General features: G+C 41.7%; 1 protein-coding gene across 1 annotated transcript; it reads left to right on the forward strand.

Moving 5' to 3' along the window:
* Positions 1 to 207: 207 nt before the first annotated feature.
* On the forward strand, positions 208 to 27,308 carry CYYR1 (cysteine and tyrosine rich 1). The gene is made up of 4 exons (XM_053969829.1): positions 208 to 544; positions 2,861 to 2,963; positions 22,214 to 22,371; positions 25,725 to 27,308. Exons 1-4 carry the CDS (start codon positions 208 to 210, stop codon positions 25,856 to 25,858), a joined length of 732 nt encoding a protein of 243 aa, XP_053825804.1. The 3' UTR covers positions 25,859 to 27,308.
* The last annotated feature ends 78 nt before the right edge of the window (positions 27,309 to 27,386 follow it).

Below are 27,386 nucleotides of genomic sequence, written 5' to 3' on the forward strand. Positions count from 1 at the left end.
AAGCCCGTCTGAGGTTTGGGAACACGCCGCAGCCCCACGGCAGCCGAGTGCACACAACCCGGGCTGGGCAGCCCCTTCACCAGCACGCTTGCCTGCGTTTACAAACAGACCATGGCTCCGATCTCAGTTTACAAACAATCACAGTTTCAATCCCACTTTAAAGACAATCTCCACTTTAACCGCGGCAGGAGCCCCCTCGAAGACCGCATGGCCAAGGCGACGCACACAAACACCGGCATCGCCTTTCACACCCCTCCGGGTTACCCCGCGGCTGCCGAGCAGCACAAAGCCGGCGGGAAGCGGGGAAAAGACACGAGCTGGCCGCCGCCACTCAAGGAGCTGCCGGCCCCGCTCGGGGGCGGTCGCGGGGGACAACGGGCCCCGCCCGGATCCCGGATCCCGCCTGCTCTCCCCCCCCTCCTCCCCGCCCCGACCCGCTCCGTGCATGCAGCCGGCATGGAGCGACTGGGGCGGCGCGGCCGGACGGAGAGGTACCCCGCCTGGAGGGAATTGTTTCCCTCTTTCCTCCTCCTCCTTCTGGCAGGTCAGCGGGGCCGGCGTGGGGCGGGGGACGGGCGCGAAGCTGCGGGCAGCGGGTGTGAGCGAGGCCGGCTGTTTAGGTCAGACGTGGGAGCTTTTCCTCGTCGGCGATTGAATTGGCATAGGGAGTTGTTCCCCGGGTTGTGCCAGCAAGAGATGTCCCGGGCAGGGTGTGTTGTGCGGGAGCCCCTCTCTGACTGCAGGGAGAGTAAACCTCGAGAAAACAAGACTGACAGAGGACCTAATTAACGTGTAGAAATATCTGAAGGGGGTGTGCCAAGAGGACGGAGCAGAGGCTCGGTGGTATTGAGCAGTGGAGCGGTGCGGGAGGGCAACGTGCAGAAGTTGATGCACAGGAAGTTATACCTGATCATGAGGAAGAACTTTACTATGAGGATATCCACACACTGGAACAGATGGCCCAGAGTGGTTGTGGAGTCTCCCTGAATAGAGATACTGAGGAACCATCTGGATGCAATCCCTTGCTCTAGGATGATTCAGCTTGAGCAGTCAGGTTGGACCAGATGATCCACCATGGTCCCTTCCCACCTGACCCGTTCTATGATTCTGTGATTCTGTGAACCCACCCGCATAGGATAGACCTGTGATGTGCAGGGTGAATGGACCTCTCCCACCAGGGCAGAGCCTGGAGGTGTACTGCCATGGCACAGCTGGAGCCATGAGTACACACGCCAAAAAAGAGGTGACATTGCAAAAGCCTAGAGCTGCTGGCACAGGGGTGTGTCAAAGCCTTGGTATGGAGTGTCCTGAGATGACAGCCCTGCCAAAGCCTTGGTATGGGGTGTCCTGTGTGGCAGTCGTCCTGCATTGCTGCTTCCTATAGAAGTGCCTGTACTACCCGTGGCCGGATGTTCTCCTTCTGGAGATGGGTGTCCTGCTGGCTGCCCTAATTCACTTGTTGGCGAGGCTGGTTGGCAGAATGATGGGTTGATGGTTCTGTTTTTTTCATGTGCTTCTTTAATCCAGGGGTCATCTCACAGGGTTAGGGTGCATCTGCCTGGGCTGACCCATGTGCTGTGTTGCACAGCCATCTCCAGCCCTTGCTTGGTGCTCGTCTTCAAGCGGAGACCAAGTGTGAGCAGGTTCAGAGAGCTGACCTGCTAAAATCCTGTGAGCAATTAGGCTGTGAGATGGGTCAGCAGCATGAATCAGTGAGCAAAAGAGTCTCAGTGCAAGGTGCGAATTTTCAGCTACTTGGGGCAGGCATGGGAGCGTGGCAGAAGCTGAGATGAGGTGGGGTTGCCCAGATCCCAGCATACCAACCAAAAGGGTCAGCACAGGTGAAAGGCAGTAATAGCAATGGGAGAATTAGAACCTCTCAGGTGAGTTGCAGCCTGGGAAAGGGGAGCTACAGTGCATTGGGAATGCAGAAGCATGGTTTGCCATCTTTGATTTTATGTCTCTGCCACTGCAGTATGTGACCAAATAGGTTACCAAGGGTGTTGGTGTATGGGACACAGAGTCTCTCTGAATTTATCCAGGCTGCAGCTGAAGCCTTGACTGTGGGGATGGTGATCCCCAAGAATGTTTTTACAGTGCAGTGGCAGTACAGTGCCACTTATTGGGGGAACCTGACTTAGGGCTAAATATCATGACAGCACAAGAGGTAGATACTGTTAAAATAGCTTCTCATAGGAATAAAAAGATATATGCTCTTCTGTGTTTTTTGATTGTAAAGAGCTCTCTTACTGTTGTTTCACAGATTGCTTTGTCAGGCAGTGCATTGTGGCTGGGAGCACTCGTGGCCTCAAGTGCCCTCAGTGGGGCAGAGAGGGCACTGCTGGCCCCTGTGCCAGGCACTGCCATACCACACTGGCCATGGCCCTGGTGTTGGAGCACAGTGAGGGGAGCTGCTGCCAGATGGCAAGGGATAAGGGAGCCCAGGCTGGGACTGGGCAGGGACTGGGAGAAATAGCTTGTTCTCAGACAAGTTCCTTCTCTCCTGCCACCCTCCAGAGCAACAAGACAGGCAGCCCAGACTCAGGTTTCTTCTGGACTCCTTGCTGGGATGGAAAAAGTTGGTCTGTGGTGTCTTGGCATTTCAAAATGTTCTTTTTTACTTTAAAGGATTAAGTATAAGGAGGAACTGATATGGCCAGCTACAGAATACCCATATGGAAAGCACCCAAGTCTGAAATGCAGAATGAGTGGGAATGGGCTGCCATTAGGATTACAGAGTCAGATCACACCTCAAGGGCAGTGCTGTGATTGTATGAAACTGTTAGACTGCATTTTCTTCAAAGCTGTGCTGTACAAGATTTTGATGTTTGATCTCATGAGTGTTATTTTTATCCAGCAGAAGATTGTTTGGCTCAGTGTGATAATGACTGCAAGGCTTACTGCTGTGACGGGACTTCTCCCTACTGCTGTTCATATTATGCCTACATTGGGAATGTCTTTTCGTGAGTATATTTGCACTTAAAAAAAAAAGGTGTGCTGTGTTCATGAACTCAGTGTAAATTTGCTGTGGCAAAACTATGTTTTGGCAATAAACTAAGGCAGGGTTTGGGTTTTTTGGTTTCAGTTTGATTTGTTTTTTTTCCTTGCTGGTAACAATCTTTGGAATTCCTTTGAGGTCTCGTGTTACATGTATTTTGAAACATACCAGAAAGCTTGCTAAAATTGTGGGTTCTTTCCTTAGTTTGTGTACAATAATATAATTTCTGGAGCTAAGCTTTAGAGATAGTGAGAACTTTGTTTCAAGCTCGAGCTGAAAAGATCTGTGAATAGAAATCTTGTATGTTTTGTTGAAATGGTTTCTCACACTGAGCCGATAGTGATTGAGTAGTGATTCAGATTACTTGGATTTGAAATTCATATTGCTTTGAGTACTTTTTTTTTTCCATTTGCACTTTTATTTACTTGTTTGTTTTTGTTAAATAGTGTTTTGGCTGTTGGTAGAATTTATTGAACAGATTCTAGGTGAGAATAATCTGACCCTTTAACAATGTTGTATGAATAGCATGTTTCACAGTGCAGATGAAATTATGTGGTTACAAATATTTTCTATCTAGAGAAAAATACAGGAATAAACTGTTGATTAAAAACCATAGGCTCTAGTGCAGCTGTTTGTCTTTGCATTGGTGAGGAAGAAGAGAAGCTTGCCTGCTATTGGACCTGACTCTGGCCTTAAGGAGTCACAACTCACAAGTCGTACATTCATGTGCAAGGGCGAACCTAAATGAAACAAAAAATGTGGTTCTTCATGATAGGGCATGTTATTTTCTGTTGCATCAATTACACTAGTAATTTCCTTAGTCTTTAGCATACAGTCTGTGACTTATTTTTTGTTTATATTCTTGACTAAAACCAGAGAAGATAAAAATGACATGGCATATGAACTGCCTGGTACTTGGGGAAGACTGAGTGGGAAAGTGGTAGTTGCTTTTTTTTAGAGGAGGTTTTTTAGAAACCTCCTCTGATGCAGGTTTTGTTTCAGCCATGGTACCTGGGGAATATTCCAGTGTTCTCATCAGTATATTTTATAGCACTTTGAAGGAGTAGGCAGACTGATTGTATTTTAATACAGAATTGATCTACAGTTTTTAAAGCAGTTCACATGCTTCCTGGGATAAAGTAAATAAAATTATGGTAGAACACCAGAATCCTTCAATCATCTGGAAATGACAAATCACGTATTTAAGACTGAGGTTGTAGAATGACAAGTGATTTTTTTTTTCCTGATTACCAAGTGAATGTTTGCTTTGATTTGTTTTTCTATTTTTTCATTTCAAAATTGTTTTTCCATTTACAAGCATCAAAGGAGTTTCTCATTCTGAATACCTTGTTCCAGACACATGTGGTTAGGAATGATGGACACAAGAGCATAGAACATCACATTATAAGAAGGAGGCTTCCTGTAGAACATGTGGATTTAATCTCTCACTTCCATGTAAGCACAGCTAGCATTTGTCTAGCCTAATGTTAGAGCTGTGCTTTGTGAAGGCCTTGACCAGGGGGTTCTTTAGAGTGACTGCTGAAATGCTGAAACCATGCCTTCAGCACCAAGTTGACACCTTGTCTTTGGTATATTTCTTCAACAAATGTAAATAGGTATTGAGTTAGAGCTAAATGTGAGTGGCTCTAACACATTTGGAAGGGTTTGTGTATATCTGGGTGGATTTGAATACTAGAGGAGGCTCTTGCAAGTGCTGTTTGCCACGACACATCTTGAAGGAGACATTTGATCCTTCTAAATTTTTATGGTTAAATACTCCAATGCATAGACTTGAAGATCAGTCAGCAGTTGTTATACTCCTTTGACTGGAAATTTTGCATGATTAAGTCACAGATTTTTTTTTTTTTTTCCTAAAAGCAGGTCAGGACATGTCTTCTTTAAGAATGTAATCTCATTTTTAAAACTTCAGACATTAATGAGTTGACTGTCTGTCCTGGTAAACTATTCTATAGTTCATTTACTAACACCACTGGGAAATTTTACAGGGAAGTGAAGGTTGAAATTCCTACTGTCAGCTCTGAACTTAGGTGGAAGTTTAAAATGTGGCCTTAAATAGTCATCATGACAGCTCTCAATCACATCGCTGAGCTGGGTGAACTCTGTCAGCCTCACATGTAAGATTTACTTTGTCTTTTTTTGCCCAGCTCAGGGATGAAATCTTTGGCCTTCTTTTGAACTCTTGTCTCATGCATTCACTTCCTGCTTTAAGTGTGGCTGGCAGGGCTGTGCACAGGGTTTGACAGAATCCTTGCTAGGACTATTTTACCTGTACCTCTCTTTGAGTACCCATTTTGAAGCATCTATCTCTGATGATCACAGAAGACATAAATGAATTCACCAATTTGTTCCATCTCTAAATCTGTAAGTCACGGCCTTCAAAGCATGTCTGCTGCTTTAAGCCTGCAAACACTTATTTGCTCTGGCTAGTACCTTGGATTTAGTTGCATTGCAAAAGATTTTATTGCAGCTTTAGCTATGCTCCGTAAGAATAACCTTCCCTTTTCACTATGGGCACTATATTGGTCTTTCTTTAGTTATGTGCGAGAAGTTTCATGTTGCCTCACACCCAAATAACAAACTGATAAAATTGCATTAGAAATTTGGAAATGGTCACTATTGTCCTTTCTACTTGTGTCTTTCTGTTGACAACTCTGTATTGAAATCTTTAAAAGAACTGAATTTAATCCAAGACACTCTGTGTCCTGATATTGTTCTTTTAATATCCTTTATGTCTTTCAACATAAAAAATTTTGATCCTACTTTCTGCACCAAACAATGGACATGATCTGCATGGTTCCTTCCAGAGGTGCCTTTTTACTGCATGAAACACAATATAATCCTCAGTGTTGTCTTGTCTCTGCTTCTTTAGAGGTTGCTTACGCTTTCTCATTTGCTTACCACTGGTTTCTATGCTCCGTCTATTCTTTATAAATCTGCATGTCTTTCTAGTGTTTCTGCTCTTTATCTTCTTTGGGATGGTTTGGTATTGTTTTTTTCACAAGCGTAACTCTCTCTTATAGTTTTAGAAAATCCTTTTGGCATGCAGTAGGTACATTTAAAACAATTCTCTGTTTTGTTTCCTGCCTCTCACTCTTCTCCTTTTCTTTTTAGCCCCATATGCCAGCAGTTGTACAGACTATAAACAGCAGGCAATAATGTATATACTGATTTTGAAACAAAATCAATATGACTAGATCGTGATCATTAAAACTTAGGTTGTACCTTTTAAGTGATTAATTAACTCTTTTCACTCATTAAAATGAGTTTCAACATTGAGATATTACATGTAGGGTTTTAGAATTTTCTATTTTAAGAAATCATCATCTTTTTAGAATACCAGGGATGTTTTTTAAGTTAGAAGATATTTTCAGCAAACATCCTTCAGGCTGTGTGCATCTCTGATAAATGTGTTTTAATTTCTATGCATGAAGAACAGATGCAGATTTATCCACTTAATCTAGTTTTTGGGGTTTCGGGGCCTGTATGAATAACTCCACCTCTAGTTGGACTACAGGTATAATCTGTAAGTGTTCAAAGTCTGTGATTGAGTGACTTGTAATCTCATGAGCATCTCTAATGTAAAACAATACATTCCTTCTCCTCTCCCCCTTCATGATACACTTTCAGAGCAAGTTGTTGCAGTATTAATGTTGCAGCTGTATTTCCCTGCCTATGAGTTTTCAATAGCTACAGCCTATTGGTATTTCCTGATACATAAGCATTTCCTCCTGTTTGTTTGGCATCTTGTGCTTAGTAGCTAGCTCTTCTAAACATTTTTTTTTCCTTGGGAAGATTACAGATTTATATTTGGACTTGTGCAACATTACAGGGCTGTGTCTGTGAGATGAAGGAAAAGGCACAGGGATGGTTGAGTGCTCAGGCTGTTTCTCCTGGCCATCTTTCCACTCTCTACTAGAAACACAAGCTTGGCCTTTGTCATCATCCTAGCCCTTGAAGTCAAGAAATTCAGGCTGTCCTTCTTCTCAGAAGCTTCTGACTGACCTTTTATTGATTTTCCTGTGCTGCTGCATTTTGCTACCAGGTTGAGGACTAAGGTGACTTAAGCAGCATGTTTCCTCTGTGATAGGTGCTCCAGGCTTGCCCACAACAGAGTGACTGTTGAAAAGTATCTCCCATCCTGACCAGACAGCATTTTGCCTTTGTTCTCTCAGAGATATTGGAAACATCTGGTTATTACTTCCAGCCTCAAACCCCAGAGCTCCTCAGAGATGGGTGTCAGGACAAAAGGGGTTTATCCAGCAGGACCCAATTTTGAGTGTGTTTTTGACAGTGCTTTTTGTATTTGCTTTCAAGAGGCTTTAAATTGTCTGACCCTTATGCTTATCCTAGTGGATTTTCCGAGGGCTAATTTCCAGCTCAGTTTTTTCCACCATATTGTGCCTTGTCTTGGCTCACAGGTAGCTTTTGTGCCACAACTAGCTCTTTGGGCACGAAGTCAGTAGTAGATGTCAGATGCCTCCTTGCTGGTCCTAAAATCACGAGCCAGACACAGGGTGATAAAAAGGGGTTACCTGTATAAGGATTCTTAGGTGCACAGTTCGCCAGGTGGAAAATGCTGAAGATGCACACACAGCATAATGTGTATACAATTTTTATATGTTTTGCAAATTAGTATATCTAACAAGAATCACTAAATAGACTTATAATTGGTGAGGTAATTCCCCTAGTTCATCCCTTTCTCAAATCCTCCCTTCTCTACATAGGGAATTAACTTTGTTTATAAAAATATGTCTGAAAGACGTAGTCTCAGCCTTGGTTGCCAGGAAGAGCCAAGATAGGATAGGAGCCTTGGACCCCAGCTTGAAATCTTTTGGAATGTGTTTTGGCTTTCTGCCTATCGGGTAGGGTAAGGTAAAGTACTGGAGCTAGGCTATGAATACAATAATAGAGCTACAAATATATGTGTAAAGAATGCACAGAATATTTAAAAGAAAAAAGGCAAAAATCAGTTCAGCATCAGCATGCTGTTGGGGGTGGTTCTGGGTGCTGCCTTTGCTCTTCCACAATACTTCATGGCCAGTAGCTCTGAGTTGGTGTGAAATAATTCCAAATTTTAGATAAATAATGGAGTTAAGGGGATGAATAGTCCACCTGTTCCTTCAAACAAATACTGCTAGGCCAGCTGAATGTTCAGTGGCAATGAGAGGACTTATATATGGATTTGGCCCACCAGATTAAAGAAAATCTGTTGATAAAATATTAAGCCCATGTGATTGGTCTGTATTTCCCTGGGTAAGTTTTTAAGGGGAGTAAACTGGAATATTGGCATAAGCAGAAGAAAGGTAGCATGCTACATTACATGGCAAAGTTTCTTCATAAACTTTGTCTTCAGAAATGTCTTACTCTAAGGCAGCTTTTATTTAGAAAAACCACACAAAAGGAAACAAAACACCTGATAGCAAGAACTTCAAAAGTAACTTGAAGAAAAAGTAAAAAAATACTTGAGAGAACTGTAATCTCCTTACACATAGAGAGATGGTGGTTTGTGAGAGGGTAGGGGGAAAAATCTTACTAGCAACACTAAGGATGCAACAGCCTGTTTAATTACCTCTGAATTAACATGTGTTATCTTCATGAACTTACTGTATGTTGGAGGAGGTGAGTTTTTTGGGTGGGTTTTGGGCTGTTTTTTAAAGTCTAGAGGATGCACAATGCTGCCAGGAAGAAAGGCAGACAGAGAGAATGGGAGGAAAAGAGGCAGAGAACACATTTAGCATAAAAATTGTGTGCATATCTTGGCCTCCAAAACTGAGGAAGAAGGTGTGTGTAGCCTGTCTTAAGTGTGGCATTTGACGTGGAGTTCTTTATATCCAATAGTACCTCTGAGAAAAGCAGCTGACTGCTATTGCTGAAAGGAGGAATGTTCCTTAAGCTGATTAATTTGATATGGCAATATTGAGAGTGGGTATGGAGGAAGAGTGCACCAAAGGATACAGTTGACATTTTAAGAGTTAGGAATAGAGAGACGTAGCCCCTGGATTTTATAATGAATAAAAGAAATTCAGGAAGCTTGGCATTCACTGAAGATTTCAAATAATTAAAATTCGTCGCTTTCAGGCATCCCACAGTAAATATGTCTAGCAACAGATGGGTTGAGGATAGTTCTGTGTATGTATGACAGTTGTACGAGACTCTGCTTAAAATAAAATTTCCCATGATTAAAGCACTTTGGGACATTTCATGCCTCTGGCTCTGGGACTTTGATACATTGCCAGAGGTCTGCTGAAGGTCCAGTTCAGTAATTATTTTTTTCCATTTGGCTTGACTTCTGATTAGAAGAGTCTTCCTGAATAAGCACATGAAACAGAGCCTGGTATGCTTGTGCTGAGTGCAGGGGGATGGCTATAAATGTGTCATTGGAATGGCTGAAACTCTGATAATTAACTGTTTCCCTTTCATTCCTTCTAAAAGGCGAATAGCAGTTCAGCCTTTTATTTCTTGATCTTCAACATCTGCAGTACCCATGCAATCTGTTCTACCATGCTATCTGTGCTTCAGCCTAGGAAAACCTCTGCAGAGGGTTGATTAACCACAGCTTAGAGAAAAACCTAAGACCACATTTTCATTGCAAGATCTGCTGGAGCGAGAATGGGTATTCAAAATACCTGTTCCCAGTGTTTGAACTACCAGCTGGGTTTTTTTCCATGCCTATTGTCCCAGTTCATATCTTTTAATGAAGGATATGAACTGGGACAATAGGCATGGAAAGTCTGTAATCAGATTTACAACCAGAGCAATATTTGCTCCTAATGATGGCTACAGAGGAAATGTGCCCCAGAGGACTTGGTGTGCTCTGGAGTGACATTACTCTCAGAAATGAGACTTGGTACTATGGTAAATAGTGCCATAAAACCTTAGTTCCTGACTGTTTGACAGTCAAGAAAAAACAAATCTAATACCATGCTCTCAGAAAACAACAAAAGAGGTTGAGAAAAAATGCAGTGAGGAGTGGCCAGGGCTTCAAGGCATGAAGCAGTCCCTGTAGGCAGAACAGCCAAGAGGGACCAGGTTTCTGCAGGGGAAGAGTTGGCTGGCAGGCATGATTCTAAATGTCTGTAAAATCACAGGCAGTGCAGAAGGAAGGGGTAGCTGCTAGGTGACAAGCTGAGGGCTCTGGGTGGTGAGCTGAGGGCTAGGATCCCCAGAGGAAACTATTGAGTATTCAGTCACAGAGGGGACAGTTTGTCAGATTCATAATGGTTTTAAACTGACAGAAGGCAGGTTTAGATTAGATGTTAGGGGAAAATTCTTTACTGAGAGGGTGGCAAAGTAATAGAGCAAGTTGTCCAGAGAAGTCCCATCCTTGGAGGTGTTCAAGGCCAACTTGGATGGGCTTGGTGCTACCTGGTCTAGTAAAAGACATCCCTACCAATGGCAGGGAGGTTGGAACTGAAACCAGAATGGTTTATGGTGGAAGGGACCTCAAAGACCTAGATGGTCTTTGAGGTCCCTTCCACCATAAACCATTCTGTGACTATATGACTTTTATAGTTAAGTCGGGAAATTCTTTGCCACCTGAGGCTGTGGGTCCTAAAATTTACCTGAGCTTAGGTCAAGGCTGGACAGATTTGCAGAAAAGAAATTAATCAACTGATACAAGAAAAAATTAACCAACCTTTCTGGGCCAGAAATGTTAAGCTGGGAGTGAAATTTATATTCTTTCCAGTGGGATGTTGCTAAAAACAGGAGGAAAGCTTCATCTTTAGATATCTGATTTTTATCTTGACAGTCTCTCTTGACATTTCTACAGCTTTAAAATTACTTTTCCTCTTTCAATCTTTACTTTCCCATGCATTATTTTTCTGTGGCAGTCCTCTTCTATTCATTGGTTTTGTTTCTGTGAAGGACTTTGTAGGCATACAGTTTGTGGAAATTGTGAGTGGGGCTGCAGCCGAACCTCATCCCTAATGGGCTACAACTGTGTAGGACAGGTGAACAGTATTGAAGGTGATGAGACATGGAGTGCTGAGGTGCACTGACCAATCACAAAAGGGTACAGCAGGTGCACAGGTGTAATGCCCTCTAAGATTAAGTGTATAAAAAGTTGTACTGAAGAACAATAAAGAGCTGATGCTTGAAGCCTTCTTCAGTGTAAGTTGTACCTCCACCGTCAGGACTTTGTATAATGTTTTCCTTCAAAGTATTCCATTTCAGAATATTCCCTTTTTTTAAAACTTCCTTGTTGCTCTGTGACTCTGTTGTATAGTTTCCAAGTCTTCTTTTGCTTTAGTCTTCTTTTGTGAAAGTGTTGCTTTTCTCTTGGGCATTTTCCTTGGAACAGCTCTAAAACCCACTGTATCCCTCTGTGTCTCTATACAGAAGTCTAAAATATCAATGAGAGAAAGAGGGACAAAGCAAGCAGGCTTTAATAATAAGGTGTATTTGCTTATAGGATATTTATTTTCAAAAATTCCGTAAAAGAGCAAAGAGAAACCTTAACATTTCAGAAAAAAGAAAAAAAATACATCCTTATTTTTCTTCATATATGTGAGAAATGAAGTTGTAAAGGATTCTCAAAACCTGACTGAAAGCTCACACAGTCTTGTACATTTGTATGCAAATGCTGAGATAAAGTGTGCTCACTTAGAAAGGCCATGGAATAGAGATTACATTGTTGAGAGAGAGATTGAACTAGAAACAAGTTTCAAAGGATGGCCTTGCAAAAAGACCAGATATTTTGGAGAATTGCAACTGTGAAAGATGCATTGTAGCAAGACCACATGGGCTAAATAATAGGTGATTGGTGTTAGAAATATTAGCAGCATTGTGTGGCAAAAGCTCATAGGCTGAAAAATATTTATAAGGTATTGTAACCAGGAAATAGGTTGGCTTCTGATAGAATGGCGTTGAGTTTTACATCTGTTATGTCTCACCCTTCAAGGAGACTGATATTGGCATAAAATCTTTTAAAACGCCTCTCAGTTATCTGTCTCTGTAAAGCTGGGATTTTCCAACAAATGGTGCTTCCATTGTGAGGAAGCGATTTGGCTAATCTGTCAAGAGGTTGGAATGCCCCGAAGTACTTTTTGTTAAATGCCACTGCGAGGAAGCGGGACCCTAGGGAATTATAGTTCTCCTGCAAGGAAGGAGCTATCCGGACCTCTACTTGCACCACTGGTTCGAGTGGGACGGAGAATATAATCACCTGCTGCATGACAACAGGTAGGCTTTGGGGAACATGATTGGGCACAAGATGTCCAAGCAGCCCAGAGATGTTTATAAGAACCTTAAGGCTCTGATTAGATCTAATTCTTGTGATGTTTCAAAACAGGAGTTAAAAGATTTGCTATCTTGGGTTCAAAAACAGTTTCCAACTATAGGTGACACCTGTGTTCCCCTTTCCATTGTGGGCCTTGTTTGGACTTAAATTATACAATGCTTTTACCATAAACCGAGATCATACAGCTGCAAGGCTACTGTCTGCATGTCACGTTTTCACTGACATTTTTAAACAGCCTGCTGAGTTCTCTACTTGCTCGATCGTGTCTGCAAAACGCTCCGAGTCCCGGGCCATGTCCTCAAAGTCTCCTTCACCTTCGGTCTTAACCGGAGACACTGAAACCCAAAACGGGGCCATGGTACCCCTGCCGCTCCCCCTGTGGCTTCTGCCATTTTCCCAGCCTGCAGCCACTGCTGCCATACCCCAGCCCCAGTGTCCTTCCACCCCTGCCTTTATCTACAGATTTAAAGGGGACAGAAGCTGAAATTTCTACTTCTTTCGAAGAGGGAGGGGGAAGCTCTGTCAGCAGAAAGGAAGGAGGCTGCTCTATTAACACTACAAAAGGGACCGGCTAGAAAAGGGGGAATGTGAGAAAGAAACCCGTGATTTGCAAACTTGTTGATGTGGAAATGAAGCAGGATACAGATTCCAGTTTGGAGGAAGAGTTTTTTGTTACATCCTGGCCCCATGAATACAGAATGGGAGCCAGGTTTGATTCCTTTTGTCTTGGAAAATAATTCAAAATGACGGACTGATTGGGCTAAGACATAACGTCATGCAAGATAAAGGCTTTAATTCACCATATGGAGAGCTCCTTGCTATGCCAGTTAGGTATGGGAGAAATAATACTAATCCCCTGTGGGAACCTATATTACACTATGATATTAAGGAGTTAAACCTATTAAAGACAGCAGCTTGAGCTCCCCCTTTTTAAAAAATGTGGTGAGAGGTACATACAATTCTTATGACTTTCAGACTGTCATAATGTTTCATCTATGATTTTTAAGGAACTTGCAATATATTCTATGGGACTTAGAATGGTGAAAGCATCTTAACAGATTGATAGAAAGCTATGCTGGAAGTCCTAATGCCCAACTTAGGATCAGTCAACTAGCTGGACATACTCCAAATGATAAAGCAGAGGACCAAGCAGAATCCTTGCCTAGAGCAGTGCTGGGAGATATTAAAAATGCAGCACATAAGGCTCTTTTGACTGTGCAGCCTGCGGGAACCCATGAAAATGTCTATTCTGTAATTTGACAAGCTGAAACTGAACCTTATGGTGCCTTTTTAGACCGTTTAACACAGGCGGTTCAAAGGCACTGTCCTGATGAAGCAGCACATCCTCATTTAATTAAATGCCTTGCCTTTGCTAATGCAAAATATGAACGTTAAAGGGTCATTTTATAACTATACTAAACCAGCCACCAACTATGACACAAATGCCCACTGCTTGCAGCAAGCTGGGAATTCCACAGCACATTGCAACCATACAAGCTAGTGCACTGGAGGAACAACTTACACAGTCCCAAGATTCGCTGGGAGATAAAAGAGCCATTGAGGCTCAGACAAAAACTGTTGAGAAAACCCTCACTGCTTTACAGCTGGAACCCATTAAAGGGCTGTTTTAACTGTGGAAAACCTCATCATTTGAAAAAGGACTGTTATGAGGCAGTGAAAAATGCAAAATTACCTTATACTTGCCCTTGGTGCAGAAAAGGGAAGCATTATGCGAACGGCTGTCACTCCAAATTTGACATAAAAGGGAAGCCTCTATCGGGAAACTTCAAAAAGTGGGCAGCGCCACCACGTGATGAAACAAATAATGGCAGCTCTATCGCAAGTAAACTTAGGCAACCCAAACCAGATGCAATTTGTGAAATCACCAGTCATCTCCTAAGCAATCCCGATTTATTATCCCCAGGGGCACAATGTGAACTGGCAACTTCTAAATTAACATACTTTTAAAAAGTCTTTTGCCATGAATTTATACCCACAGGAGTTACTGGTACTTCACAACAGAGACAAGACTTTTAGCTATAGGCAGAGATAGGAACGTAATTCTTAGATTTTCAGTTTTTCCAGCTGTTGTTTCAGTAAATTGTAATGAAGAGCTGATGGTTTTAGCTTTTGCTTATAGTCCTCCAGTGGTAATTCAACCAAAAACACTAATAGCTATTACTATTGCATTGCCAATGACTATAGCTAAGCAAGACATATATTGAGAGACTCTGCTTTTAACTAAGCGAGCTCTATACCGATAAATGGTGCTTGAGAGCTTTAGCCCAGCTCCTGATGTCCTTTGGGTAGAATGTATCAGCAGTGAACAGCCACAGCTGACTCGCAGTCTAACACACTGTGGTAAAGCAGTTAAGATTACTGTTATGCTGGACACTGGTGCAGATGTCACATAATTTCTCATGTGTTTTGGCCTAGAAATTGGAATCTAGTGGCACTCATGGGTGCTCTCACAGGAATTGGAGGAGTCACACTGTGTCTGCAAAGTGAATTCATGATTACTGTTACAGGTCCTGAAGGGAAGACAGCGATCATCCGTCCCTTCGTGGTGCAGAGACCCATTACAGTATGGGGGAGAGATGTACTGTCCCAGTGGGGAACAAAAATAGAAGTGAGTTCTTGACGGGAACCACGGCCGCAGCTGCTACTCTGAAGTTATAGAAAACTGACAGCCCTGTTTGGGTAAGTTAGTGGCCTCTAGCAGAGAAAAAACTAAATGCCCTCAAAAAATTAGTGAATTAACTATTATAAAAAGGTCACATCAAGCCGAGAAATAGCCCTTGGATTTCCCTGGTGTTTGTCATTCACAAGAAAACTTCTGATTCCTGGAGATTACTCCACGATTTGAGAAAGATCAACAAAGTGATAGATGACATGGGACCCCTGCAACCTGGACGTCCTTCTTTTCAGTGATTCCAAGATGTTGTCATCGGCTTAAAAGACTGTTTTTTCAACATTCCACTGCATCCAGAAGATGCTCCTTGATTTGCCTTTTCGGTTCCAGCCATCAATAGAGGAGAACCACTGCAAAGATATCACTGGACAGTTTTACAACAAGGGATGAAAATTCTCCAACAATATGTCAATATTCTGTGGCACAAGCTTTGTCTCCAGCCTGACAAAAACACCCACGGTCAAGGATTTTACATTACATGGATGATTTACTCATTGTAGCATGAACTCAAAAGGAAATGGAACATACTTGAAACAGTGTCATCGCTGAAGTTCAAAATGCTGGATTGGAAATTTTTACATCAAAAATACAAGAAATCCCACCCTGGAAATAGTTAGGATGGAGGATGACAGAACAAACAATCAAGCCACAGAAAATACAGCTCTGAACCAGTGTCAAAACCTTGCAAGATTTACAACAGCTTTTAGGAGAAATTAATTGGATCAGACCTGTTTTGGGAATCACTAATGATGAACTTGCCCCACTTTTTAACTAATTGAAAGGAGACTGTGACATCAGATCTCTTAGAACTTTAACACCTGAAGCTCAAAAAGCCCTTGAAAAAGTCACTGAAGCTTTCCAAAAAAAGACAAACACACCATTGTGCTCCATAAGAGCCCTTTTTTCTTGCAGTTAGGAGAAAAAATGCAACTTCATGGTCTAATTTTTCAATGGGACACTTCTGGAAAATATCATCTGTTAATCACAGAGTGGGTTGTTCTTCCTTATAGGTCTCCATAAACAATTTTTACAACTATGGAGTTGACAGCTCAAATCATAATTGGAGCCAGAACAAGATTGCTAACTATGGCAGGCCAAGATTTTGTAATTATTTATTTACCTGTGAAAACCAATTATCTTGATTAGGCTTTGCAAAATTCAGAAGACTTACAAATTGCATTGTTAAATTATTCAGGTGTTTGTTCTATTCATTACCCAGGGCACAAATTGTTGCAAGCAGAATTAAGTTTTAGAGAAAAACCCATGCTAAGTGAAGAGCCTTTAAGTGCTATAACTCTTCACTGATGGATCAGGTAAAACACACAAATCAGTAATAGTATGGCAAAATCAAACAACCAAACATGGGAGTCAGATGTTCAAACAGTAGAAGGCTCTCCTCAGATTGTTGAATTGGCCACAGTAGTTAGGACATTTCAGCTCTTTTCTGAACCTTTTAATTTAATTACAGATTCATCTTATATTGCTAATATTGTTAAAAGAATAGAAGGATGAGTTTTAAAGGATGTTACAAATGATAACCCTATATTATTGGCTTTCGTGTCTTTATACAATTTTGTTATACAGAGCTAACCAATATTTTGTCTCTCATATCAGGGTTCATTCCTTGCTTCCAGGATTCATGGCAGAAGGAAATGCAAGAGCAGACAAACTGATGATGGTTGTTTCAAACATTTTGCCAAACATTTTTGAACAAGCAAAACTGAGTCATGCCTTTTTCCATCAAAATGCGCAAGCTCTTGGGGAAATGTTTTGTATCTGCAAGGATCAAACAAAAGACATTATTGGCACTTGACCTGATTGTCAACTTGTACGACCTCCTGTTTCTACAGCTGTCAACCCATGAGGGTTGCAAAACCTGCGACTATGGCAAACAGATATCACCAAATACCCATCTTTTGGGAAATTTAAAAATATTGTAGACACTTTTTCAGGTGCAGTTTTTGCCTCTGTCCACTCAGGAGAAAAAGCTAATCATGCTTGTCAACATGTTCTACAAGCTTTTGCTTCATTAGGCATGCCCCAAGAAATAAAAACAGACGATGACCCTGCATACACAGCTCAAAAAGTGGCCACATTTTTAATAGATTGGGGTGTTCGTCACACTTTTGGAAGTCCCTACTCTCCCACAAGTCAAGCAATTATTGAAATTACACATCACATTCTACAACACATTTCAGACCAACGAAAGGGGGAAATGGCCCAAGCCACCCCTCAGATGAGGTAGAGTAAAGCTTTGTATGTTTTTAATTTTTTAAATAGCTCATTTGCAGAATCCAATCCACCAATTTTTAGGCATTTTTCAAATAACAAACAGCAAAACTCTGTGAAAGAAAATCCTCCAGTTTTAATTAGAACCCCTGAGACAGGACATACTGAAGGTCCATTTCGTTTAATAACCTGGGGCAAAGGGTTTGCTTGTGTTTCCACAGGTGCAGGACGTAAGTGGATTCCAGCAAAGAATGTGAAGCCATATCATGCACAAGAGCGCACTGACAATTCCACGAGCAGGGAAATGCGCGCACAGACATGAACCGTGCAGAGAGATTACGGTTCATGCCTGATGTCTCCTGCCCAACCTGCAAAAACTGTGAATCTTGGGGTTTACGTCAATATTAAAACTGTAAAAATTGTTGGTATCGTAGTGGTCTTTTGGCAAAAGTGCGGTGTCCATTGTGTTAAAAAGAATCCAAAGATATCCAAATTTGCAAAATTGAGTGTAAACAGGGCAATTTAGAGCCATATTGTTGGCCAGTCCCTGAACAAATTTGGGAAGACACAAAAGCCAAATGTACCAAAAGATTTACATGAAAATTGAAATACATAGACAAGCCTTTTGCCAAGAGTAACTGAACAAAAACATGGAGTTAGATCAAGCAATATATTAGTACTTGTTGGTTTTGGTTGCTTACTTTTGCAGTGCATATATGCCTGTAGATAAACCAAAAACAAATGTTTGGGTTGCTTTAGCGAAGTCAGCAGGCTCAGACACCACACATTTGACCAATTCAAGCCGCGACAAACGCTTCGCAACCTGTTCGGTCGGTGTGCCAGTGCCAGCCAAGAAGTGGCCAATACCTAACCGTGACAGCTGTTCGTGTGCAGTTGCCAATGAGACAAATCCTGTAACCGATTGGTATCGTTGGGCCCCCGATCTCCTTAAAACACCCTTTGAACCTCAAGAATTGTAAATTCTTGGTTCTTTGACAATGGAATTTTGCGCTCAGTTTCAGTATCAGGAGATCCATAATTAAATGTTACTCCCCATCATCCTGTGTACAGAAACTGAAGTTTTTGGTGCGATTGTGCCACTCCTGTGCCCCCTAAGGGTAAGACTGTTTTCTTGACAAATTCCCATGGAAATTGCCAGAAGGATATTGGCTCATTTGTGGAGATAGAGCCGGGCAGGGCATTCCCTCAAAAACTAAAGGTGGCCCATATAGAATCAGACGGCTCACTGTGCTAGCACCTAGGCCATCAAGAAAAAACATAGAAAATGAAGATCTGCCTGTCATTATGAAGAAAACTGTAATAGCAATTTTAAACCCTGGAGCCTTGCAAAATACATTGCATCAGGTTTGTTTTTACCTCAACTTGCCTCAGCTGTAGTATTGAAACAATTAGACTGATTGGGGTGTTGGTTGAGCAAAGAAATCAATACTACTTCCATTGTAATTAGTATGGTATGATGACAGGTGTTAGTGCTGGTAGACATGCAACCTTACAGATTAGAGCTGCCATTGATTTTCTCTTACTGGCACATGGACATGGTTGTGAAGAATTTGAAGGATTGTGTTGTCTGACCATTCAGAATCCATCCATAAACAGCTTAAAAAACTGAAAGATTTGGCAAATCAAATTAAAACAGATGATGGGTCCTGGTTAAACAATTTGTTTGAAGGATGGAACTTTGCAAAATAGGTTTATATGTATTAATTGTTATAGCAGCAATATTAGTAATAGTGCCTTGTGTACTTCCGTGTGTGCAGCAAATGATGAATAAGGCCATCAAGGAAGTTTTTACAGTTCAGGAAAGAGTGGGAGATGTGAGAACCGGATTTGTAAAGGATTCTCTAAACCTTACTGAAAGCTCACACAGTCTTGTACATTTGTATGCAAATGCTGAGATAAGGTGTGCTGACTTAGAAAGGCCATGGAATAGAGATTACATTGTTGAGAGAGAGATTGAACTAGAAACAAGTTTCAAAGGATGGCCTTGCAAAAAGACCAGGTATTTTGGAGAATTGCAACTGTGAAAGATGCATTGTAGCAAGACCACATGGGCTAAATAATAGGTGATTGGTGTTAGAAATATTAGCAGCATTGTGTGACAGCAGCTAATAGGCTGAAAAATATTTATAAGGTATTGTAACCAGGAAATAGGTTGGCTTCTGATAGAATGGCGTTGAGTTTTACATCTGTTATGTCTCACCCTTCAAGGAGACTGATATTGGCATAAAATCTTTTAAAACGCCTCTCATCTTATCTGATGTTTCTGTAAAGCTAGGTTTTTCCAACACATATATTCTAGTCATAGGCTTTCCACAAAAAGAACAAACATTTCTTTTTATGCTGTGTGCTCAGAAAAGCTGCTACATGACCACTGTCTTGCCAGCATTTGATGCTGAGAAGATGCAGCCTGATATGTGAAGGCAATATGCTCCTGCTTTCACTGGGACCATTGTGAGGGCCTTTAAGGGCAGGTCTCTGAGTCAGAGTGAGTTTACATTCTGACTCACCATTAGCTAGTGGTATGGAGTTACATGTATTCTGTTACATAAATTTGAAAGAGTACATCTCCTTAAGTCCTGTCAATCAGTATAGTTGTGCTTAGGCTCAGAGGCTTTTTCCAACAGTGGACTTCAGCCCTTTTTGAGTTTCAGGTGGAGGGAGATGCAGCAGGGCTTTCTACAGCTGTGTCTTGCCAATGAAGAGTGCAAACCCATTTCTCAGCACAAATGGAGTATGGAATCTGGCTGAACATCTGGAGTAAATGGGATGCATTTGCCTTTGAAAACAGTGGAGGCAAACTATTTAAACTGTGTTATACGATGGGCTTTATTAATACAGGAATTTTAATTTAGCACTGGGAAGGTAACGTGTACTGTGTGTTACATGCTTCTAGGATGGAGGTTGAGTTTTTCTCAGGGTGCAGCTGGTTGGAAGTACAGGAAAGTGTTGTGGTTTCTGGGGTTTGAGCAGATCAGCCAGGCAGAGTGTACCAGGGATGTGGGAGCTGGGCGGCAGTGGACCATGAACAAAGCAATGCAGGGCTGGAGAGCAGTGGTCAGCAGTGACTGGTTCTACTGCTGGGAATCCAGCTGGGAGAGAGATTATTTCTCCATAAGGGAGTTCCCTGCAACTCTCAGGCAGTGCTCACAGTGCTTCATCCACTAAGTGAATGTAACCAAAGCAGTCGTGAATCACTTGTTTGTAAAAGGGGAAGCATAGTTTTTTAATTGTGATATTATTAGAGAATCTTCTGGAATGAAGAGAGTATAGTTTTAAAGCATCTTCTGAATCAAACTATTGTCTCCTATGACAGTTTCTCTCAAGGTAGTGATAATGTTGGTCACACCTTCCAAGAATGTCTTTGAAAGGAAGACTTCTTTTTTCTTAGATGCCAGTTTAGGTAGTTGTGTTTCTCAGTTACTCATGGTGGTTAATACAAAGCACTTGATCTCATCAGCATTTTGAGCTACTGGTTTTACAGCCAGGTGTTTGCTGTCATGAGTTAGGCTTTTGTTAATTAGGTCTTAATATATTCTGCAAAACGTTAACAGATTTTTTTCTCCCTGCACACTCTTCATTCATTGCTACAGAACAGCAGAAAACAATTTAGTTCTCTGGCAGTGTATTTATTACGACACTGTATGTTCTGTGTTTACTTATGCTGTACAATTAAGTGATTGTATTGCAAATCATGGCCAAGTTCCTGAATAGCTGGGCCTAAAAAGAAGCTCTTAAATTCATATTTAGGTTCCCAAATAGAAGGTCTCATTTTCAAGTATTGAGTCCATCCTGACTCTTGCTGAGTTTTTTGAAGCAAGCAGACTATCAGGATTTTGAAAAACAGGACTGCTATGTTTTCCCATGCCTCTGTGGGGAATCTAAACTATGGTTTAGACTCCTAATATGTGTGGTATTGCAGTGCCTGTTGTATTCTCTACATTGCAATAATTCCTAGTGAGGCTTATTCGTGCTGACAAACTATCAATTAGGATTGATTAAAATATTCAGTAGAAAGGTTGCCAGCAAGGTTGCAATTTGAAGTCTTTGCTGAAAGATGAAGAGATGCACAGAGTAAGAATATTTCTGTCAAGTGACTAGGCTTTTTTCATGAAAGGGTAGGCTATAAATACCATCTTTCATATAACATGCTTAACTGCCTGTAGCTGACAACTAACCTGAGTGAAGTAGGGTTCATCAAAAAGGCTGATTTTGCTCTCAGTATTATTTGGAAGCTCTTCAATGTCTCTTAGTGAGTTTTTTTTTGGGAGGTTTTTCAAGGTTTTTCTCCAATGTGTGAATGCAATAATGCTTTATTTTCTTTCTCTATATTAAAATTTCAATGAAAGTCTGATTCATTATTTCAGGAGCTGAGTTAAATTTTTTCCTCTAGATCATTTTAAAAGAAATTATTTAAGCCTCAAATATGTGTGCTGGCTGAAGCAGCAGATGTGTGAAAGGGTGGGTGTTGCTTTGCTTTATGCTGCTCATCCTTGAGAAGAGGATGCTGCCCTTAATCTGTGGGCTCAGAAGCACAGCAGAAGGACTTTTCGACCTAGAATAAAGCAATGACAATATTCTGTGAAAGTACATCATGCACATGGATGCTTCTGAAATACATTGCTGGCAATAACTTAGGCTTTTCAAAATAAAATCATACCAATGCCTTTCAGAAAAAAAAATCTTATGTGATGAGGGGAGAAGGAAGGAATTATTCCTCATAATGTTTAAAAGTAGATAAATTTAGATGGCCCTAGAGCAGGAGGATTTAACATATGGTAAATCAGCAGAGTGATCTGGCACAATTGCAAAGGTATTTTGAAAGAATTTCTCGTTTTCTTTTCAGATGTCTTTAATTTTTTTCTATTCACGTGCCTTGATGGATCAAAGTTGGAGGCATTTTCAGTAATTAATATGCATTTTTTGTCACATAGGGGCTTCTCTTGAGAAAATAATTTTGTTTTGTAAATGTTTTTTGTATGAGTCTGACTGCATGTTTCCATTCCCCTTGCAGAGGCACAGCAATAGCTGGAATTGTTTTCGGCATAGTTTTTATAATGGGAGTGATTGCTGGGATTGCCATCTGTATCTGCATGTGCATGAAAAGCAACCGTGAGACTCGAGTAGGGGTCATCCGAACAACACACATCAACACCATCAACACATACTCAGGTAAGGAAGCAAAGTGACAGCCCTGCAACAGTGCCTGTGGTCATGGCAGGAGTGTTATCATTGGATAGTTAGAGCTCCACACTCATGATCTGATTATTAAAATCCTTAGAAATTAGCCTCTGCCTGAATTAAGATGCAAATGAAACCATATGCCAGTGACAATAGTATGGATTTTGTTTGACATGAGAGAGAGAGAGAAAGAAAGAAACAGAAAATAGGCAGGGGGACAGAAAAGTAGGTGACAGAGAGAGAATAAGGAAAATACCACCACTCCGTGGATCCCAACGATGTTCCAGTGATCCTCTCCAGCTGGTCTTCTTGGTGGTGATGGTCCCCCCAAAAAGTATAGAATACGATGGGCTAAAATGGCTCAGGCTAGATAAGAAAACCCAGGCACCTCCTGGGGGCAGGGGGGAGTTTGCCATTGTCCCTTACAGCAGACTCTGGGCTCATTGCATCACATGCAGTCCTGTGGTGCAAGGCTTCAGTATGCAGTATCTGAGCTCTGTCTGGGAGTGTTTATTCAGTTGCTAAGTGGGCTAAGGAGATCTGGCCAGGTGACACACTTCACAGATGTGTGGCTCATGGTGCCTGCAGGAGTGTGTCAAGTCCTTGCTCAGGGCAGTGCTGCATTTTACAGGACAAACTGTCTCCCTGTGCCAGAGGCTCTCTGGCAATAGATCAGTTGTTCTTCTTTAGTGTTCTGGTTTTTGTAATTGTTCTTGTTCATGTGCAGCTGGCTCCTTCGCATTGTCCAATATAATGGAGGCCAGGCATATCACAGAAGGGGGAAAACCTGGACAATAAGGTCTGTGGACCATAGTGCAAAGGCTTTGAGTGGTGATGTGGAGTCTAATGCAACCTGCATTAGAGCTGACTGTTTTTTGCCCAGAGCTCAGATGCACTGCTGGGTGCTGCAGGATCCCTGGTGACTTCTATAAAAGCACATGGGTATCTCTCCAGGGTGTTCTGTACTGCATGTGCCAGGAGGGACTGCTGGCTAGGATGCAGTGCTCGATCTCTGCATCCATCTGGCACCATGCCTGAACTGGAATTTGGAATACAAATTTGGACAATGGTTATAAAATCATAGAATGCCTTGGGTTGGGGTGGACCTTAGAGATCATCTAGGTCTAGCCCCACCCCCGTCCCAGGTGGGGACATGGTGCTGAGGTACCTGTTTGTGCCTCAGTCAAAGTTAGCCGAGTGTTGGATGTGCTCAGTGCAGGCTTCTCTGTGAGTTAAAATTGTTTTGATGTAGTTTTATTTAGGTGCAGGCAGCAGCAGGAAGGCACAGGGTCTAAGCCAGAGGTGTCACAGGGTCTGTGGCATCCCAGGGGGCATTAGGGACTCCTTGTGCCTCTGGGGCAGTGCAGTTGTGTCCAAAGTGAGTGTGAGCTGGTACATACAGCTATGTATGAGCCAGCTTGGTGTAGAGTCACCCACAGCACCACACTTGTCAATTTGCACCACTCTAGGAACACCAAAGGAGGTGACACCAAGCCAGCTGGGGTCTGCAAGGCACATTTGCCTCAATTCCACATCCACCATATGAAAATGGCCACATTGTTGAAGAGAAAAGCAGACCCTGGATGCAGCATAATGGTGTTTATGCAATTCAGTGACATTGTTAATTACAAATTCAGGAGCAATTACCTTGAGATAACTTTGGGAGTTCATTGTAATAAAATGCAAAGATGTTCCATGCATGAAGTCTTATCATCCCACTCCTAGAGATCCCTACTTTTATATTCTCTCCTGTTGCATAAGTTGCAGCAAACCTCAGGTGCATTATATATACTTATCAACAAGCTGTGCAATAGTTTTACGTATTCCTTTATTATACCAATCCTAATGTCTGTTTTCTCCCTCACAGCATTAGGTTCCAGTTAGACTGAAAGCATCTGTAATAATCCATATAATTTCAACATTATTTTGTGTACAGAGATGAGTATGAAAGGAAATGGCAATATTCTCAACCATGAATTGCTGAAGAGCTGCTTCAAAAATGAATAGTTGCTGCAAGCTGTAAAAACAAGAGCAAAACGAAAACTTCAGGGCTGTAACCTTTTCTTCCCATAGTCTGCTTCTGCAATGACTCATCCTTATCTCTCAATCTCTAGGCAGTTTGACTCTACACTTCAAGGCCTCTAGTGCAAGCATCAGTTTGAGCAGTTCTTCCTCTCAGCAGCAGCAGGTTTTGGAGGATGGGGAAGCTTGGAAATGTTTTCTGTGTTCCCTGCTGTCATGAACACTTCTAGAATAATGATTGACCTCATTTGGCTGTGTGGCTTGTGGCCAACACTACTGCCCCTGCCATTACCTGTTTTGGATAGGAACAGCAAGGATGCTCTTTGAGGATGCTCTTGCTTCTGCTTCAGCCACAGCAGCAGCGTAGTGTTCAAGAGAGCAGAGCATGATTTTCATGGCATCATGGGATTTCAGTCTCTTCCCCCATCACAAACATCATAGGTTTCTGTTTCCACACTTTACTAGTACTGTTTTGTTGCCAGTCTGCCTGAGACATCTACGGAGGGGACATGAGAGGATCTGTGGTGACATAAATGGAGACATGAGCAGACTCTGGACCTTAAAATTTGTAGAGAATACTCTATTTGGATGTTGATACAGAGCCTTTAGTTCTTACTGCGCTATCATTCTGCAGCATTCACTGTCTTTTTTTGTCAGTGAATTAATCCTTTTTCCTTAAAGTTATTAGAAGTAATTGAGAAAAAGTTTTCAGCTACTTCTGAATGTTTTTGTTGCCTCCTGAATGCCTAACCCAGTTTATGAATGCTGGGCTCTCCTCAGATGTCCCCATTGGTGTGGACAAGGTGAAAGCTTTGTTCTTCCTCAGCCCAAGCTGTGCCAAGATGTCTTGCCCTGGGAAGTGTGATGCTGCTGTGTTTGCCATGGTGTGGCACCTGGAGATCCAGAGGCTGTTTGAGGTGTCTGTGGAGATCAAGAACCCTGACTGCCGTCATTTTGACATGACATAAATCCCTGTTGCTGCTGAAGGAGGTGGAAAGGAATGGATCTGATTAATTCAGTCTTTCTCCCCTGAAAATGTTTAGGTCTACCACATTCGCCTGCTCTCATCATACGGGCACTCAGACACTGTTACCGGCACAGCCTGTTGGTAGGCACACAGCTAAGGAGTGAAGGAAAGGGCAATAAACAATGACTCACATTGATATAAATTGACTGTATAATGGCAGCCTGAAAAAAATGAATGCATTGCCAGGAGGTTTTATATCAGTTGCATGCAAGTCTGGATATCAGCAAGAAAATACTTGAAGGCTGCATCTGAAAAACAGTTTTTTAACTCTGCGTTCTTTTTTCTCCCATTTCAGTGGCTCCACCACCATACAGTTATGAACATGAAATGGAGTATCCAGCTGACCTACCTCCACCTTATACTCCAACCCCACAGACTGTGATACAATATCCCCCACCCCCTTCATACCCTGGATATTCAGGGAAATAATGAACATGGCTTCACATGGATATTGACTGCTTCTTGAAACAGCCAACACTGCTGGGACAATGCTATTGGCTCAGGGACAAATAGGATTGGGGTTTGCATCAACACATGTGGCCAGGTGTTGAAATTAACTGGAAGGTTGCCAAGGCTCAGGATGAATAAAAATACTGTCCACTCTGGACCATCACATTTCATGATTAAACAACATGTGACCAAAGAAACAGTTCCTAAAAGTTAGTGTCTGATGAGTAGTGCTTAACACCAGTTCTTAGCTTCACCTGCAGCACATGGGAGTGGGGGTTTTCCCACACAGGAATGTGCAAGTGGTGCAAATGGTTCAACAGTTTCACAAGCACAAGAGGCAGCTGGAGCTTATTCTGGAGGAAAGCGTCAACTGTTGTCTTGAGGTAACTGCTATGCCTTTCCTTGAAACAAGGGGAATAAGCAAGAACAAGGAAGACTGAAACTGTTTTCTGTTTCTACTTACAGCTGATAATACCCAATGATCACTGTGCATATTGGGCTGATAACCATGTTACAATGAGAAGTGCTGGTAGCGTTTTCTAGTAATTAAAAAATTATGGGTATTATTTTTGGCCAAGTGCGGATTTTTTAAGTGCCTCTTTTTAAGCAGTTTGTGACTAGTTTATGAACTGAAATGTTAACATAAGGAGAATTTTTGTATGTGAAATACACTCATTTATAGCTGATTTATTTTTACCTGGACTTAAACCTCTATACATTGGAAATATGCTAAAATGCTTTTATATCAGCAAATGATATTTTGATTTTAGTATAAAATTACTGAATCAGCAGAACTCACAAATGGGAGAAAAAATGCAAAACAAATATTAAAATGTCCTAGATTTGATATTAGTTCAATTGCATAAAGCCAGGGGTTTTAAATTTTATTTACCAGTAATGAGAATATCCAGCCTTAGCAAAGAGATGAGGGTGGAGACTGTGAGCGTCTGATTACTTTTGAATGTGTCTTGGGCAGTTCAAAACTGTAGGTCATCAATTAATACTTTTTACATTTGTCATGCATGTTGTTCATACTTACTTATTCTCTATTATATGCAGTCTAGATCTTTATGATTGAAAATATTCTATGTACTTATGAAGGTAACTTATTCTGCAGCAGCTATTTGACTTCAAAATAGCATATTCCATTACCTAAAGCATCATCTTTCATCATTAAGACTATTATTTTTCTCAGGTTTACATGCCAACCACAAAGAGTGTGTCTCTTCAAGAATTTAAAAGTGCTGAATGCTCTTAGTTTGAGTTGGGCATCTGAGCAGTTTGAGAATGCAATAACTGTGGCATCAACTGCAGGTTGCTGCTGGTTCACAGAGATCAGAATGTATTTAAATGTTTTCCAGTGTAGCCTTTCTCTTCTTTTCAAGTGTATTCATGTAGTAACAAATAAAAAAGCAGCTTGCAAAAAGGAGATACTGTATCCCAATGAAATCAACCTCTCATAATCCCCGAAGTCTGGTGGTTTTGGTATTCAATCCTGATTCAGAAA

Source organism: Vidua macroura, chromosome 2 (genome assembly GCF_024509145.1).
Source record: "Vidua macroura isolate BioBank_ID:100142 chromosome 2, ASM2450914v1, whole genome shotgun sequence".
NCBI classification, from domain to species: domain Eukaryota; kingdom Metazoa; phylum Chordata; class Aves; order Passeriformes; family Viduidae; genus Vidua; species Vidua macroura.